Below are 18,919 nucleotides of genomic sequence, written 5' to 3'. Positions count from 1 at the left end.
GAATCTAAAATTCTTCCAAAATAGAAAGTTTAAAAAGCAAAAGTAACTGTAGGTGAAACTCTGTTAGGCTTAGGGAAAGCAACAGGGAGGTTGCAGAGAGGAAGCTGTCCTTGTGGGAGTGTCCCGGGGTGAGCAGTGATCAACCATGTGCAGAACAAGGCACATTGTTTATTAAAAGTGTTTGCTAAAGAAAGGACTTCGTCCTTTCATCATGAAATCGGTTTCTTTGAGGCCTCTAAGAGATTCTGATTTCAATGGAAGTTACTGTTTGAAAACATTTATTTTTGAAAAGTGGAAATTTTAGAGGAGAATTACATGGAGACTGTACTTTTTATATTTCCTTCAGGATAAGAGAAGTCCATATACACCGTATACCAATACACTAATGATGAAATATGTGGACAAAATGAAGTGATTTCGGTCATTTAACAGTTCCATCAAATTTCCAAATGTCTGAAAGATTTTGTTATGTAATTAAGATATAAAGAAATTACACTTAAAAAAGATGGTCTTCAAAGGCCCCTGATAAAAATTCCTTTTAGATGTAAGATACTACAATTAACCTACCATTTCAGAAGACACACTAAAGAAGACCACAAATTTTAAAAAGTCTACCCTTGCTGGTACAATCATGCATTGCTTAAAGACAGGGCTGTGTTCTGAGAAATTCGTCCTCAGGCAATTTTGTCATTGTATAAACATCATAGAGTGGACTTACACAAACCTAGATGGTAGAGCCTACTATGTGCCCAGGCCATATGGTATGGCCTCTTGGTTCCAGGCTACAAATTTGTATAGTGTGTCACTATTTGAATATTGTAGGCAGTTTTAACACAGTGTTAAGTATCTGTGTGTCTAAACATACAAAAGGTATAGTAAAATATAGTATTTTAATCTTACAAGATCACTGTAGTATATGCAATCCAGCCTTGACTGAAATGTTATTATACAGCACTTGACTATATATTTATTTCCTGTATCTGTCTGCTGAGAAGACCCAAATCATGGTTTCTAAATGCCATTCCTCAATAAAAGGAATCGGGTCTCCTTGGAGAAGTGGTTGATTCCAGGCTGGGAGCAGGGGAAATAAAAGATAAGATTGGGGCCGGGCGCGGTGGCTCAAGCCTGTAATCCCAGCACTTTGGGAGGCCGAGGCGAGTGGATCACAAGTTCAAGAGATCGAGACCATCCTGGTCAACATGGTGAAACCCCGTCTCTACTAAAAATACAAAAAATTAGCTGGGCATGGTGGCACGTGCCTGTAATCCCAGCTACTCGGGAGGCTGAGGCAGGAGAATTGCCTGAACCTAGGAGGCGGAGGTTGCGGTGAGCCGAGATCGTGCCATTGCACTCCAGCCTGGGTAACAAGAGCGAAACTCTGTCTCAAAAAAAAAAAAAAAAAAAGATAAAATTGTAGCTGAGCATAGTGTCTCACCTCTGTAATCCCAAGGCTTTGTGAGGCCAAGGCAAGAGGATCACTTGAGGCCAGGAGTTGCAGACCAGCCTGGCTAAAGTATCAAGACCCTATCATCTAAAAAAATTTAAATAAATTAGCCAGACATAGTGGTGCATGCCCATAGCTACTTGGGAGGCTGAAGTGGGAGGATCACCTGAGCCCAGGAGGTAGAGGCTATGGTGAGCTATGATTGCACCGCTGCACTCCAGCCTGGGTGACAGAGTAAGACCTCATGTCATAAATTAGCTAATTAATTAATTAATTAAATTTACAGAGCAAGATCTCAGGTCATGAATGAATGAATGAATGAATGGAACATTCCTGGAACACCTTGTGGTGCCAGGAATAAGAAATTGTCAAAAAGGATGGAGATTTATTGAAAGGACACTAGAGCCAACCTGAAAATGTTCCAAACAGTCCAAGCCAGAATAATCTGAACAATAAAATAAAATAATGATCATATTGGATTATAGATTATAGAATAAAATAAGCATCCATGAGTCCATATTAATATAAATAATTGAATAAATAAACATATGGAAGAGAAAGGTCAGTTTTTTGTTATAGTAGAATTTCGATTGATAAATGAAAATGAATGAGAAAGACAGAAAATCCCCATTAGGCAAACACCACAGCAATAATTATTGCAGGCAAGGACCATCAATGACTGCTAAAGTAGGCAAAAGAATGAGGAGAAACAGGATATGTGAAGGGTTTTCAAAGTGTCTCCCTGCAAGATATGTACTAACTACAAAGAGAAAACAGTAATTTTACAGTGAAGGAATGTGACAGACATCCCCTTAACCAAATAAACATAAGCATCACTAGTAAGAAGACACATCAATGTCATGCACCTCCAATGGGATGCCCTGAGAAGGACATGGCATCACACTGTGATGTTCTCACCAAAAATGCACAGCTGCAGCCTAATCACAAGATATCAGTGAACCCCAAATAAGACTTTGTACGAAAATCTGAACAATACTCCTCAAAAGGGTGAAGGTCGTGAGAAACAAAGAAATACTAGTTACAGATTGGAAGAAACTAAGGCAACATGACAATTAACCGTAATGAGGGATTCTTGATCAGAAAAAGGACATTGGCAGGAAAACTGGTGAAATTCAAATCACGTCCATAGATTATAGTATTGTATCAAAGCCAGGTGTGGTGACTCAACATCTAAATCCCAGCACTTTGGGAGGCTGAGGTGGGAGGATTGCTTGAGATCACCCCAGGCAGTGTGGTGAAACCCCATCTCTACAAAAAAATACAAAAATAAGTCAGGCATGGCGGTGTGTGGCTGTGGTCCCAGCTACTAGGGAGGCTGAGGTGGGAGGATCAATTGAGCTTAGGAGGTCAAGGCCACAGTGAGCTGAGATTGTGCCACTGAACTCCAGCCTGGGAGACAGAGTAAGACCCTGTCTTAAAAAAAAAAAAAAGAAAAAGAAAAAATAGTATTGTATCAATGTTAATTTCCTGGTTTTGATAATAGTGCCAAAAGTATATAAACTGTTGAGGCTAGGGCAAGTTGCTGAAGGCTGTATAGGAACTCTCTGCCCTATTTTTGCAACTTCTCTGTTAGCCTAAAATTATTTCAAAATAAAAAGTAAAAAAAAAAAAAGTATCCAATCTTTTTTCCAAAAGGAGCACACAGAACAGACAGTACTGTGCAAGTCTCTTAAGAATTTGTTTTTTCTCAGACTATTTTCTCACTTGTCAAAAAGGATCAGCCTTTAGATTATTGGCAGCATTAAATATCTGTCATTAGTCCTCTAGTACAGTCTGCTTGTGGGTGACCAGATGGAGTAATGCTGAGCACAGAAGCTATGATGGCAGTGCTAGGGTGAGAGTACTGATCATGTAAGCATACTTCCTATATTAACCATAATTGTTAAAAGCTGCTTCAAGCACTTGCTATTACCACCAGTTGTTAAACTATATCAAGCACATGCTCCAAGTTCACATTAATGTGAATTGAACAGCATTGTGTATGTACGAGGAGCTTCACACAAATGTGATACACTGCACTCACAAGTATTATGATCTTACTAAGCAGCAGAAATACCCTCTGTAAAAGAAACTTGGTCTAGGACAAGTGTGGTGGCTCATGCCTGTAATCCCAGCACTTTGGGAGGCCAAGGTGGGTGGATCACATGAGGCCAGGAGTTTGAGACCAGCCTGGCCAACATGGTGAAACTCCATTTCTATTTAAAAAGTAAATATTAGCCAGGTGTGGTGGTGCGTGCCTGTATTTCCAACTATTTGGGAGGCTGAGGGAGGAGAATTGTTTGAACCCGGGAGGCAGAGATTGCAATAAGCCAAGATCATGCCACTGAACTCCAGCCTGGGTGACAGAGTGAGACTCCATCTTAAAAAGGAAAGAAAAGAGGGGGAACGATCCAAGATGGCCGATCGATAACAGCTCGGGATTGCAGCTCTCAGTCAAAGCACAGAGAACTACAGGACGCCACACTTTCAGACAAATTCTGGTCGCTCACGGAGCAGAAGGTCCCCAGTGGAGGAACCACACGGGTCACCAGCGTGACTCTTGTGGCTGGCGCAGTGGTTTCACCGGCACCTCGGCGCAGCAGCTCTCGGATCAGAGTAAACAGGGCCGGCTCCCCTTCTGACCGAGGTTTGGAGGACCCACACGGGTCCCCAGCACGACTCCTGAGACTGGCGCAGCGGCTGTGACGGCACCTCAGCGTGGCAGCTCTTGGCGCAGAGTAAACGAGACTGGTTCCCCTTCTGACCAAGGTTTGGAGCCTGGGGAAGGCAGAGTTGCCCATTATGGACACAAGAAGGAAGCCAGACAGGAGAACCCTGGGCAGAAAAGCACCATCAGTCTTAACGCCGCCATTCTGGCCCTGGGAACTAACAACTTGGATGTCCAATCAAGAGACCTAATCTGAAAGTTGGTAATTTTAAAGATGACAGGAGGACAAATTTACAATGATGGGAAGAAACCAGCATAAAAAGGCTGAGAATACTCAAAATCAGAACGCCTCTCCCTCTAAAGATGATCACAGTTCCACATCAACAATGGAACAAGGCTTGACAGAGAATGAGCGCATCCCAATGACAGAATCACTCTTCAAGGAATGGATAATAAGAAACTTTTGTGAGTTAAAAGAACATGTTGTAGCCCAACGTAAAGAAACTAGGAACTTTGAAAAAAGGTTTGACGAAATCCTATTGAGAATAGACAACTTAGAGAGGAATATAAGTGAATTAGTGGAACTGAAGAATACGATACAGGAACTCCGAGAAGTATGCACAGGTTTAAACACTCAAATTGTTCAAGCAGAAGAAAGGATAACAGAGGTCAAAGTCCAACTTAATGAAAGAAAACAAGAAGACAAGATTAGAGATAAAAGGAAAAAAAGGAATGAGCAAAGTCTCCAAGAAATGTGGGACTATGTGAAAAGACCAAATTTACATTTGATAGGTGTACCTGAATGCAACGGAGAGAATGAACTCAAGCTGGAAAATACCCGTCAGGATATTATTCAGGAAAATTTTCCTGAACTAGCAAAGCAGGTCAATATTCAACCCCAGGTAATACAGAGAACACCACAAAGGTATTCCTCAAGAAGAGCAACCCCAAGGCACATAATCATTAGATTCACCAGGGTCAAAACGAAGGAGAAAATACTAAGGGCAGCCAGAGAGAAAGGTCAGGTTACCCACAAAAGCAAGCCTATCAGACATACAGCAGATCTCTCAGCATAAACTCTACAAGCCAGAAGACAGTGGGGCCAATATTCAACATCCTCAAAGAACAGAACCTTCAGCCCAGAATTTCATATCCAGCCAAACTAAGCTTCACAACTGAAGGAAAAATAAAATCTTTTATGAACAAGCAAGTAGTCAGAGATTTTATTACCACCAGGCCTGCTTTACAAGAGCTTCTGAAAGAGGCATTACACACAGAAAGAAACAACCAGTATTAGCCTTACTAAAAATATACCAAAAAGTAAAGAGCACCAACATAAAGAAGAATTTTCATCAACAAATGGATCAAACAGCCAGTTAACATCAAATGGCAGTAACCCTAAATTTAAATCGACTAAATCCCCCAATTGAAAGACACAGCCAAAACCCAACGGCATGTTACATCCAGACCTGTTTCACATGCAAGGATACACAAAGACTCAAAACAAAGGAATGGAGAAAGATTTACCAACCAAATGGAGAGCAAAAATAAATAAATAAAAAGCAGGAGTTGCAATTCTCGTAGCGGATAAAATAGATTTTAAAGCAACAAAGATATAGTGGTAAAAGGATCAATACAACAACAAGAGCTAACGATCCTAACAGCCAGATACATAGAGACTTAGATTCAATGAGACAGAAAATTCATAAGGATATCAAGGACTCGAACTCAGATCCGGAACAAGTAAACTTAATAAATATTTATAGAGCTCTCCACTTCAAATACATAAAATATACATTCTTGTCAATACCACATCACACCTACTCATAGGTTTAAATGAAACATTAATTGGCCATTATTAATACCCTTTTTTTTTTCAGAATAAAGCAATATTTCCATTCAACCTCCCTCTCTGTCTTCCTCTTTCTTTCTCTCCTTTACTCATTTTTTTTTTTCTTTCCTTATCGCCAAAAAAGAAATCACTTGTAAACCTCTAGATCCAGGTCGGCAATGTCTCTCTCATTGCTTGAATTCCTTCCTTCCCTTCTCTCCCTCCCTCCCTCCCTCCCTTCCTCCCTCCCCCGCCTTTCCTCCTTTCCTTCCTTCATCCCTTCCTTCCTCCCTCCCTTCCTCCTTCCCTCCCTTCCTGCCTTCCTTCCTTCCTCCTTCCCTCCCAAAAAAAAAAAGGAAAGGAAAGAAAAAGAAACTTGGTCTAGTTATTTTCCTCTGGGGAAGTAACCATTTGAGTGGGAGAAGTTTTGTTGTTGATCTCATCATGCTGGTTTGGAAACATGCACTGGATCTACTTGCCCACACATGGGCTTAAAGGCCCCCTTGAGTCCCAGTATTTCTCCTGACACATGGCTCTCTCCTGACAGTCCCCTTTGCTTTACATTGTTCCCAGAGGGTCCTGGGCCACCATTTGAGCTTCCTTCTCTCAAATACCTCTTCTTCTTTCTCTATCAAGCTAAGGTTCCCCTCCTCCAGAACTCTGCGTAGGCCCTTCAGCCTCCATGAATCCCTCAGTGAGTGAGTAAACTACCACTGGATTTAGTCATTGCAAATGTACTTTATTTACCCCCTTAGCATGTACTTTACATGTACATGTTAGGGTTCTTCAAAGAAACAGAACCAATAGGATATATAGAGATACATGAGAAGATTTATTATGGGAATTGACTCATGTGATTATGGAAGCCGAGAAGTTCCACTGTGTGACATCAGCATCTTTTTTACTAACTACATTGATTCAAATGCTAATCTCTTCTGGAAACACCCTCACCCCTCACACATACATCCAAAATGATGTTTTACCAGCTATCTGGCCATCCTTAGTCCAGTCAAGTTGACATATAAAATTAACCATCTCAATGTACATGTGAATTATATATAACTAGGTCTATACCTGAGATAATCTAAGATAATTGTAGCTGTATTAATTGGTACTATAATTTTATGTTATATTTGCATGTGCTCTCAGCAGTCTTCTATATATTTGCCTTAGTTCTCCTTTAGATTGCCATCTCTTTGAGAAAAAAGACCAGATGTTCTATGTCATTTGCATATTTTACAATTTCTAATCTGATGATAGTACTCAGGGAGCCACCATGAAAGACCAAAATAACAAAGCACTGCATGAGCTTACAGTTTTCTACTTTTTAAAAATTATTTCAGAGATTTTTAAGTAATATATACATACATAAAATGATAATTTGAAGTTTACAGAATTACGAGGATATTTAAATATAGGATTAGAAATTTTCCATCCCTAAAAGTGAGATTATAGTCAACAGGACTACAAAGCTTTTTATGTTATTTAAAAATTTCAGATTGGAAATTATAAAAGAAATTTAAGAATATAGACAGTTTTTAAAGGCCTAATATTATCTTCTAATTTAATCTAGAATTACACTTTCTTGAATTATTTTAAAATTATTTTATTGCTTTCTAAATACAAATGACCCTAGTAGGAATACTCTTACATTCTGCCAACAGTTTTTGAAAACCTAATTTGTTTAACCACTGCAATCAGTGTTGGGTTTACAAAATGAAAACACATGATTTTGACTTACTCCTACTATCAATAAATTAAGAAATGGGATTTTGGAAAGTGAGATGAGATAGAGTAGAGGTGAAGTTTGGTTAGCCTTAAGAGGTAAAGCATGAGGACATGGAGAAATTGGAATCCTTGTACACTGTTGTTGGGAATGTAAAATGGTACCGCTACTGTGGAAGACAGTATGATGGCTTCTCAGAAATTAAAGATAGAAGCAAGCACCCTTGTGAACCAGCAATTTCTCTTCTGGGTGTATATTCAAAAACATGAAAAGAAGGATCTCAAAGAGACATTTGCACATTCATATTCATAGCAGTACTATTTACAATTGCCAAGAGGTGAAAGCAACCCAAGTATCTAGCAACAGATGAATGGATAAACAAAATGTGGTGTATATATACAATGGAATATTATTCAGCCTTAGAAAGGAAGGAAATTCTGACCCATGCTACAACATGGATGAACCTTAAGGGCATTATGCTAAGTAAAATAAGCCAGTCACAAAAAGACAAATAGTATATGATTCCATAATTTTAATGGCTTTTTTGCTCCCATAGTTCAAGTGGGAGGGAGTAGCACCCAGTGGCTTCTTCTCTCCCATTGTTCAGCAAGTGGGAGTGAGTGTTACAACTCTTTTACTCCTACTGCCCACAGCTTGGCAAGCAGGAGTTCTGCAGTTTCTTCATTCCCACAGTTCAGTGAGTTCTGGGTTCTTGTCCTGTGATTAAGAGGATTAAGGTACACAGACACTGGAGAGTGAGTAAAGCAGAGTAGAATTTTATTGAGTGACAGAAAGAAAGTTGTCAGCATTGAGAGGGTTCCTGAAATTAGGTAGCCATCTGTGAGGCTGAGTCTGGGGTTTTTATGGGCTTAGAATGGGGGAGTGTGTGCCGATTGGCCCATGGGTGGTCTTGGAAAAAGCACCATTTGATTGGTTAAAAGGCATTGTTCACAAGGAATCAACTGAGAGAGAGTGAGTAAGATGGAGAAAGAAGGTCTCACTCTGGTTGTGGACTCTATCCAGAACTGGCAGCTTGGTTTTCAGGCATTAAACTGTCCTTGGCTTGAAGGTCAGGTTTCACTGAAGACTGATCCCTCTCTGCCTAGGAATTTGTCTGTCTCCTGTCACTATCAATGTGAGGTATCTAGAGCAGTCAAATGCATAGAAACAGAAAGTAAAATAGTAGTTTCCAGAAACTGAGGAGAGGGAGTAATGGGGAGTTGTTGATGGGTAGAGTTTGAGTTTTGCAAAATGAAAATATTCTGGAGATTGGTAGCACAGCACTGTTAGTGTACTAAACACTACTGAACTGTGCCCTCAGAAAGGTTAAGATGGTGTATTTTCTGTCATGCAGTTTTTAAAACCACTATACAAGATTTTAAAAGAGGAATAAAAAAGCCAGGACTGTGTAAACCTGGTCTTGAAGGAGGACACTCTGGTTTTTGTTATGATCAACAGATGATGAGTTTTCTTTAGATTGTTGAATTTAAGTTGCCTACCCAACAGTAATGTCCAGGAAGTTCTAGATATAACAGGAGTGGGGCTAGAGGTGTAGAGTTTGTCATCCACATATCAGAAGTACTTAACCTTCATGGAGTTGAATGAGCTCATCTATAGAGAAAAAGTAGAAACGTTAAAAAGTGAAGGATAGAATCCCAGATTCCAGCTTAAAAAGGGGACAGGTAGTAGATAAAAAGGCTCTGAAGAAGAGAAACAGCAGCCAAAGATTTAGAGGAAAATACTGTCCACAGGTCAAGTAGGGTGAAGACAGAAAGTTACCTACAGGATTTGGCTGGCAGGCCTTTGGTGACCTTGCCAAAGTGCCCACGTAAGAATGGTGGGATGGGGTCCTCCATTTCTCCCACTAGACTCCTCTCCTCTATACAGGGGCTCTTAACCTGTGATTCGTGGACTTGGGAGAGGCTTCAGGGAATCTGCAGATATAGCAAAATCTAGGTGAAGTCAGGAAATCTAGGCAAAATGTTGCATGAAGGTGTTTTTCTTTTTGGGAGAGTTTTCGTGACTTTCATCAGATTTTACTAGGTTCTGTGATCGAATAAATGTTTATGTGCCAAAGCATATGGAATCAAGATCCAATGTTTCTGCTACCCTGATTTCACTTAAATTATGACTGAAATTCCTTTTTGTGGACCAAGTTTGAGGATTTAATCACAACTTATAATATATTTTCCTATGGAAAGATATTGTTGACAAAAAATGGCCAAACTCTGTAAAATATTTAAAGGTTTATTCTGAGCCGAATATGAGTGACTATGGCATGTAACACAGCTTCTGGAGGTCCTGAAAACATGTGCCCAGGTTAGTTGAGTTATAGCTTGGTGATATACATTTCAGAGAGACAGAAGTTACAGGCAAAGATAAATCAATATATGTAAGGTATACTTTTGGCCCCAAGGCGGGACATCTGCTGGGGATTGGGAGGTGGGGAGGTGGTTGGGGTCCCAGGTCATAGATAGATTCAAAGATTGGCAACTGGTTGAAAGAGTTAAGCTTTGCCTGAAGATTTGAAGTCAATATAAAGAAACGCTTGAGTTAAAATAAGGGCTATTGGTGGAAGCCAAGGTTCTTGTTATGTAGATGAAGCCCCTAAGTAACAGGCTACATACAGAGAGAATAGATGGAAAAATCTCTTATTGGACCTTAAAAATAAGACTTTTAGTTGAATGTCTACTGGATCAGGAAAAGACCTGGAAAGAGAAGGGGATTCTCTACAGAATGCAGATTTCCCCCAAAAGCAATGACTTTGCAGGACCATTCCCAAATATGTCAAAGAAATATATTTTGGGGCAAAATACTTTGCTTACCATCGTGGCCCATTGTTTGTCGTGGGGCTATCCTAGAGTCAGGTTGGAATTTAGCATCTTATTGCTACAAAGAGTCTGTTTTGTGAGCCTTATGATCTTTATTTTAATGGTAATGCTGTTTGGTCAGTTGTGCCTAAACTCCAAAGGGAGGAGGGTATAACAAGGCATATGTGACCTTTCTTCCCATCATGGCCTGAACTAGTCTTTTCAGGTTTTCTTGGGGATCCCCTTGGCCTAGGGGTAGGTGGTTCTTCAATCAGTTGGGGACTTAGAATTTTATTTTTGGTTTACAATATCATCTAAGTTCTGAAGTGACATGCAGATGGCCTCATGTTATACAATATGTTTAAGTTGGAGACTTGTAACTTTTATAGTTTAAATTTCAATGGTCAGTCAACAGATCAGAGGTGAACAGACACCAGAAATCAGTCTAATAGTCAAAGAGAGATAGTCTTACTAACTCGGAGTATTAGACTGTGTGTGGCGTTTTCAGCACCTGCCCTGCGTCCCCTTACATTTTGGATGTTACAGGCAGAAAGCATTCTGTATACTCAAGTGTGTTTATATGATCTCAGTTTCCTCAACTGTAAGTTAAGTTCATAGTTGCCAGATATTATGTAATCTGAAAATGAACTTTCCTTGTAGAAACACTTTTAAATATTCTTAAAAGGTTTTTACGGGCTGGGCACGGTGGCTCACGCCTTTAATCCCAGCACTTTGGGAGGCCGAGGTCAAGAGATCGAGACCATCCTGGCCATGGTGAAACCCCGTCTCTACTAAAAATATAAAAATTAGCCGGGCGTGGTGGCACGCCCCTGTGGTCCCAGCTACTCGGGAGGCTGAGGCGGAAGAATCGCTTGAACCCAGGCGGAGGTTGCAGTGAGCCAAGATTGCGCCACTGCACTCCAGCCTGGCGACAGAGTAAGACTCCGTCTCAAAAGAAAAAAAAGGTTTTTACATCTTTACCTTTGTTTCATATTTCTAGCATTTTTCCCCACATATGTGCAATGTGAATATGTATTGATCATTCTTGAATTAGATCATTCTGTTTGAATTAGATCATTCTTTCTTTCTGTTTGAATTAGATCATATCATGTGAATTTTACAAGTTCTATACAAATCTGAATGAATGCACAGAAATCCAACCTCACTTTTGGAAAAGGAGTTTGGAATATTTATCTTATTGATAGCGGGCAGGAAGAGTGGCATTCATAGCTTGAGAAATTAAGGTAGTGAGTCATATTTTATAAACACTACTATTGGTATTATGCCAAACAGAACTAAGGCCGCATTTTAGCCTTGCATCTGAGAGTGATACTGCTGATCAAGAAGACTTGGATGTAGAAGAGGACCATGAGGAACAGCCTTCAAATCAAAGGGTTCGAAGACCTCAGGCTGTCATTGAAGATGCTGTGGCTACCTCAGGCGTGAGCACGCTCAGTTCTACTGTGTCCCATGATTCCCAGAGTGCTCACCGGTCACTGAATGTACAGCTTGGGAGGATGAAAATAGAAACCAATAGGTAAGTCATACACTGACGTGGGTTGGTTTCTTTTCTTTTACTTTTACTGAAGAGCACGTGTTTTTGGTCTATAAAATATGATTCCCTTATCCCATTCATGGAAACTTGATTGAATGCCTTTCTTTATGAACAAAACAGGTTTAGTTTAGTCTCTTTCGTCAAATACCACTTTCAGCCTCTACCAATTTAAGCCTTCTTCAGCAGCATTTATTACTTCGTCATCTGCAAGTGCCCTGAGATTTTTCCAGTAGCTTCATTGTAGCCTCATAGACTAAGAAACAGGCTCAGAGCAGAATGTACCTTCCAGTAGATAGCTGAAAGAACAGAAAGCACAGTTCTTGAAAGCCCAATCAAGTTCTTATAAGGGAGGAAGATGACAAGGTCGAGGGAACAAAACTAATTAACGGTGCTAAAGATTTGTATTTTAGAACCTAAAAAGGAAGATATTTGACCCCCTTTATGATTCTGTTTTATTTTTGATATGCTGTACCATATCTGGAGCATAATTTGCCTTTGATAATTTGGTAGTATAGCACCCACAGGATCAGATTATTAAGTTAACAGCAAATGTTTCCTGTTCTTCACAGATGTTGTTGATACAGTTCAAGGTCTGAATTTTTATAACTTCCCGTGCTGCCTACAGTTGACATGTGGGAAACTGACTTTATGACTCTGGGTTTGCATTAAAAAACTTTTTTTAAGTTAATCAACAGAAGTTGTTCAAATATTTAGAAACTTTTTTTTCTTTTTTTTTTGAGACAGTCTGTCGCCAGGTGCCAAGCTGGAGTGCAGTGGCATAATCTTGGCGCACTGCAACCTCTGCCTTCCATGTTCAAGCAATTCTCCTGCCTCAGCCTCCCGAGTAGCTGGGACTACAGGCGCGCGCCACCACGCCCAGCTAATTTTTGTATTTTTAGTAGAGATGAGGTTTCACCATGTTGGCCAGGATGGTCTCAATCTCTTGACCTCATGATCTACCTGCCTCGGCCTCCCAAAGTGCTGGGATTACAGGCTTGAGCCACCGCGCCCGGCCATGAAACTTTAATGGAAAACTCTAGTTGTTCACCAGGGAGATTAAAAATATCTTATTTCCAGTCATAAAGTTTAGGTTTTTAAAGGCAAGCTTGTATACCGAAATGAGTACAAGTAGTAAAAGCTCACCCTATATTCAGAAACACGGTTGCATGGTTAAGTAAATAGTATAAGAAACATCTTCTATGATGTGCATAGAGCAGTCTTTTTTAATAAAGGGAGATTGGCTCTCTGACTTTCATATCCCAATTTTGTCCTCTGAAACACAGCTCTTGCCCTGTCTACTATTTAATGGGAAAGAACTTGGGTCTTTTCTGAGACTTCATGGAAATCTTGGTCTCCCTCATTCTTCCTCTTCTCAAGCAAGAGCCCAAGGATAACACCCCATTCGTTAGGGAAGATGTCCATGTTAGTCACTTGCCTCTAAGTTACTTTCTGTTGCCCAGTCCTGAGTGGTGGTGGTGTTTGGACTCCTGCTGTGATCTCTGGACAAGGAAAGTTCACTCATTACTGGGTTGACCCCTTCCCACCCATGACTTCCGGTTAGAATTACACAGATAGTAAAGCTACTTTGTTTACCAAAGAGCTAGTATATCTGCTTTTCTGGCCCTGAAACCTCCTGTCTACACACCTGGCTTATGTCAATAGCACCTGACTCTCCTAATGCAGCCTAGACACGACTCTTTTCCCTTGGCCTGTTTGGTTAGCCTGTGCTCACCACCCTGGCGCCACCATCTGTCCACCACCCTTGGGCCATCTGCAGTCCCTCAGGGCTTCCGGCCACTTTCTTCACTGCTTCCTCTTTCTCTTCTAAGGGTCTCTTGGTTCTAGCTGAGGGCCTGCTTTTCACATCTGCCCATCTCTGTTGAAAAGACTGGCATTTATTCCCATTTCTTTATTACATAATTTCATTTCTACAACAACCTACGCATTTACACGTTTTCTTCTACATATTTACATTAGAATCTGGAAATCTACAGATAATCAGCCTCTTTTTTTCCTTTTTCAGTAATATCTCCCATGGTCTCCATCACCTGCAGAAAAGTGAGATGAGAGACAACGTTTGCCTCACATATGATTTAAAGCAAAAGCAGCTGATTTGTAGAAAAACCAAGTGATTGAAATAAGGGACCCATCCTGTCCATATTGGGCCTTCTAATCTTCACTTGAATACTACTTGAAATACAAAGGCATACCTACTACAAAATGAATCTAGAAGAAATCTTAGTGTGTTTTTAGGAAAGGTCTCATATTAAAAATTGTAAGCTTAGAATATTTAGGATGATCACTGATGAAAGGAAATCAGGTTTATTAAGCTCGGAGCATCACTTGAGCCCAAGAGGTTGAGGCTGCAGTGAGCCGTGATTGTACCACTGCACTCCAGCCTGGATGACAGAGCAAAACCATGTCTCAAAAACAAAAACAAAAAGATAACTCAGGAGGAGCTGCCTGTTAATCTAATTTCCCCATCCTGCATTTCTGGAATTACCCACCAATCTACTTCACCACTCCCGCCCATCCAAGGTTAAAAATTGACCTTATGGCAGATCCTGCCATACTTTTCTGGAACAGAAAAGCTGACAGTTGCCTTGATTTCAAAATATTGCCCTACTAACTAAATGAAAAGTAGAGATAAAATTGATGGACTGGATTGTTGTTAAGATACATACTTCTAAGACCTGGATTTGGAGCAAATGAGGTGGACTGTTAGTACTCTGCTTCCAGTGTTAAAGTTCTAGTGTTTAAGGTGTTAAAAGAAAGCTTCAGACAAATTAAATTTAACAGAGTTTAATTGAACAAGAAAAAAATAATTTGCGAATCAGGTGGCTTCCAGAATCACAGCAGATTCAGAGAGACCCGGGGATGCCTTGTGGCCAGAACAAATTGATAGACAAAACAAGTAGAGTGATGTACAGGAATCAGAAGTGTACAGAAAGAGCTGGATTGGTTACAGGTTGGCATTCACCTTATTTGAACACTCAGCAGTGTATGAGTGGTTGAAGTATGGCTGCTGGGATTAGCCAAGACTCAGCTATTGTTACAGACGCATACTCCTAAGTTAGGTTTTCAATCTTGTCTGTTAAGTTAGGTTACAGTTTGTCCATGAGGACTCAAATATGCAAGTTCTTAGAATCTTTACAGGCCATATTTCATTCACTTTAACAAAAGGTAAAAATAAATTACATAGTCTAGACAAACATAGGTTAAACTCCAGACAATGTAACTGTATTCCTTGAGAAAACAGTAAGACCATAATATCACTATCCTATATGTATAAATTAGCAAGAAGGACAAAAATACACATCAGATCAAAAAACTGCCAACTTAAACATTCAAATGGAGCTCGCTGCCCATTTCTTTGGATTGCATTTGTTTTGGAGTAGATAAGAAGCCTCCCTCCAGCCCTCTGCTCCCTCTTCTACCTTTCAGTTCATGCTGCTTCATCCACCTAATTGTGCACCACACTTACCCTGCAGCTGTCTTTGTTAACCTATCTTCCTCCACCCACCTTCTCTGTATACCTCTCATTGTGTTTTACACTTTTTCCTACCTCTGCTCCCTACTCTGCTGGGATCCCTTCTCCTATCTAAGGGTCTCATCTTTATGTCCTGTAGGAATGGGGTTGAGCCTGGGGGTCCGGGAAGGTTTCCTTCCCACTGAGCCATGGAACGGCTCTTTTCCAGGGACTGAGGCAGCAAGGAAAAGAATAGTCCTTATTAAAGGCCAGGCACTGCACTTGGCCCTTTACCTATACTGTCTCATTTAATGCTCACAATAATCTTTTCTGGAAGCTTACTTTTCTTTTTTACAAATGATTTGAAAACTAAAGCCCAGAGGCATTAGGTAATTTATCCAAGGTTAACACAGGAAGTGCAGGGCTGAACCAGGACACAAGCCCAGATCTGTCTGTCAGCTGCACGATGCTGCCTTCAGAGTATGTCAAGTGAAACAGAAACAAACTTTTCCATGGAACATGGTCTTGAGTTAAACCTGTCAATACTCAGAAGAAACAAATAGAGCTTGTTAAGAACTGTAGGTTATGCAACAATTTATCTTGGTAATCTTAATAATTATGTATTTTAAATTATTATTTTTGAATCCAAGTTCCACTAAGATACTTTTCTGAAAAATTAGAGCATCTCCTTTCATAACTTGCAATGTTTTCTTTGAGAAATTCTATTGGAAATGGTGAGTAGGTTACCAGTTGGCTCTCAGTTGCAGAGCGAACCTTCTATGGGTAAGAACTTTGGTATGAATATCACGGTTTCTCCTTGTTTCTTTGGAGACTGCATCAGATGCCAACTAGGAACTGATTGTACCAGGAACACAGCTATCCTTGTACCACTTCACCCCCACCCCCTTAGAATTGAGAAGCATAATAGTAACAACAATCATGATTATAGCAACAACCACAAACGATTATTGAGAATTTGTTACATGCCAGATATTCTAGGTGACCGCACCTATGACTCCTTCTCCAATTTTCATACTTTAAGAAAAGTGATTACCTTTCTGATTTGCATTGATTATGGTATTATGCACATTTGCCAACTTTTTTGATGGGGGTCTATAGATGTAAAATACAGGTCTGTTAATACCTGTATCCCATATTTATATTTTTGACATTTATGGTTGTAAAAAGAAATAGCAGAACACATCTCTGAAGATTCTGGCAGACAATCTGTGGTGGAGGTTTTGAATTCTTGTCTGCATGCAGAGTCTTCCAAAGCTTTGCTACTGGACATGGGGGTCTGTGGACCTGCAACATCAGTGTCACCTGGGAGCTCATTAGAAATAGTCTCAGAACTCACCCCAGGCACACTGGACCAGAATCTGTATTTCAATAAAATCAGGGGTGTCTGTGCTTATTATAGCTCATGTCTAGAAGGTTACTCTAGACTGGGCACAGTGGCACACATACACACATATGGTCCCAGAGCTTTGGGAGGTTGAGGTGGGAGGATCATTTGAGGCCAGGAGTTCAGAGACCAGCCTAGACAATGCAATGAGACTCTGTCTCTTAAAAAAAAAAAAAAAAAAAAAAAAAAAAAAACATTAGCCAGGCATGGTGGTGCAGGCCTATAGTTCCAGCTGCTTGGGAAACTGAAATGGGAGGATCACTTGAGTCCAAGAGTTTAAGGCTGCAGTGAGCCATAATTGGGCCACTACACTCAGCCTAGGCATGAGTGTAGGTGAGACCTTGTATGTAAAAATAAAAATAGAAATAGAAGATCACCCTGTGTTACTACCTGTCAAGCAATATAATTTTCTTCTGCAGATTACTGGAAGAATTGGTTCGGAAAGAGAAAGAATTACAAGCACTCCTTCATCGAGCTATTGAAGAAAAAGACCAAGAAATTAAACACCTAAAGCTTAAGTCCCAACCCAGAGGTGAATAGCAGTAAATTTTCTAGTAATACCGTTCAGCCAGGCTGCCACAAAAAGCCGAGAAAGCCAACAAGGAGTTTTAATTGTGGCTAAGTCAGCATTTGTCTCTTCTGCATCACTGCAAGCAGGAATTGCTTTTAAAAAAAAAATCCAATTTTTAACTGTAACAAACTCATTTCTTGTAAGTGCAGTAAAAATAGATTCTTCATAATCATTTTTTTCCTGAGATTATGTATTACTGAGTTATTTAGGGCTCTCCATGGTTTTGGTCTTTCTTTAAAGATTTTACAATGAGATTACTATAATAAAATAATACTAGTTTTTGTCATTTTGCATTTATATTCTGCATATTCTAGCTCTTTTCCTTATAACTTGAAGAGGCTTGAATAGAATAAAAATGTAGTAGTGAAAAGGCATAGGTTGGGAGAATCTTATTTAGCCCATTTAGAGGAAAACAGAATTCATAGTTATTTGTCTAAATACATGACTCTTCCATAGTAGAAAAAGAGATTGTTATAATTATACTTTCATATCAATTTTATGGTTTCTTAGAATAAACTCTGTGTACCAAAATTATACTTTGTGTTTTCATGCAATAAAAATAAAGACAATTAGCAGAGAACTATATAACATAGGAGTATCATTTTATTATTGCTTTTGCTCCTTGTTTACTAGTAAATTTACTAGTCAGACTTTTATTCATATTCTCATTTATACTGTCAATCTCAATTGTTTCTATGAACTATTCTCTGATAGAGCAAAATCTTATAAAGTATCAGTAAATGTCTATTGATTGTGAGGGTTGTTGGGGGAAACTAAGAATATCTTCCCAAAATCCTGTTCTAGAAATTCCTGAGTTGCCTGTATTTCACCTAAATTCTCCTGGCACAAATACTGAAGATTCTGAACTTACGGACTGGCTGAGGGAAAATGGAGCTGATGAAGACACTATAAGCCGGGTAAATAAAACTGCCTGTGGGACAAGTATTCTTTCACTTCATTTCATAATGTTGAATGCCTGCTATATAAATAGGCCAGTTGTATGTATGTTCCGGAGCGGTGTGGGAGGGAAGCAAGGGAAGAACCTTGTGCAGGGGGCTGTACTATGTGCAAAGACAATGAGGCAGGCAAAAGCTCTGTGGTCCTGAGATCCTTAGGACTTTTATACATTTGAAATTAAAACCAGAAAGAATGGGGGGAAAAAAATCAAGACAGAACTAACAGAAAAAAATTATTGTTTCTAATTCTTTGTTCATTTTTATTTGTTTGGGAGACAAGGTCTTGCTCTGTTACCCTGGCTGGAGTTCAGTGATCATAGCTCCCTGAAGCTTTGACCTCCTGGGCTCTCGTGATCCTCCCACCTTAGCCTCCTGAATAGTTGGGACTACAGTCATGAACCACCATACCCAGCTAATTTAAAACAAAATTTTAGAGATGGAGTCTTGCTATGTTGCCCAGGCTGGTCTTAAACTCCTGACCCCA

General features: G+C 39.9%; 1 protein-coding gene across 4 annotated transcripts in view; it reads left to right on the top strand.

Annotated features, from left to right (window-relative positions):
• Positions 1-18,919, top strand: part of MAP3K5 (mitogen-activated protein kinase kinase kinase 5) — a 241,083-nt gene that overhangs the window by 218,786 nt on the left and 3,378 nt on the right. For all 4 annotated transcript variants that reach the window (XM_078370136.1, XM_035296827.3, XM_002747058.7 and 1 more), the window contains 3 exons: positions 11,773-12,016; positions 17,328-17,440; positions 18,284-18,396. In XM_078370136.1, the coding sequence (XP_078226262.1) occupies positions 11,773-12,016; positions 17,328-17,440; positions 18,284-18,396 (470 nt within the window). The remainder of the gene's footprint in view (positions 1-11,772; positions 12,017-17,327; positions 17,441-18,283; positions 18,397-18,919) is intronic.

Source organism: Callithrix jacchus, chromosome 4 (assembly GCF_049354715.1).
Source record: "Callithrix jacchus isolate 240 chromosome 4, calJac240_pri, whole genome shotgun sequence".
Classification (NCBI taxonomy): domain Eukaryota; kingdom Metazoa; phylum Chordata; class Mammalia; order Primates; family Cebidae; genus Callithrix; species Callithrix jacchus.
This window is presented reverse-complemented; position numbering and strand designations above follow the sequence as displayed.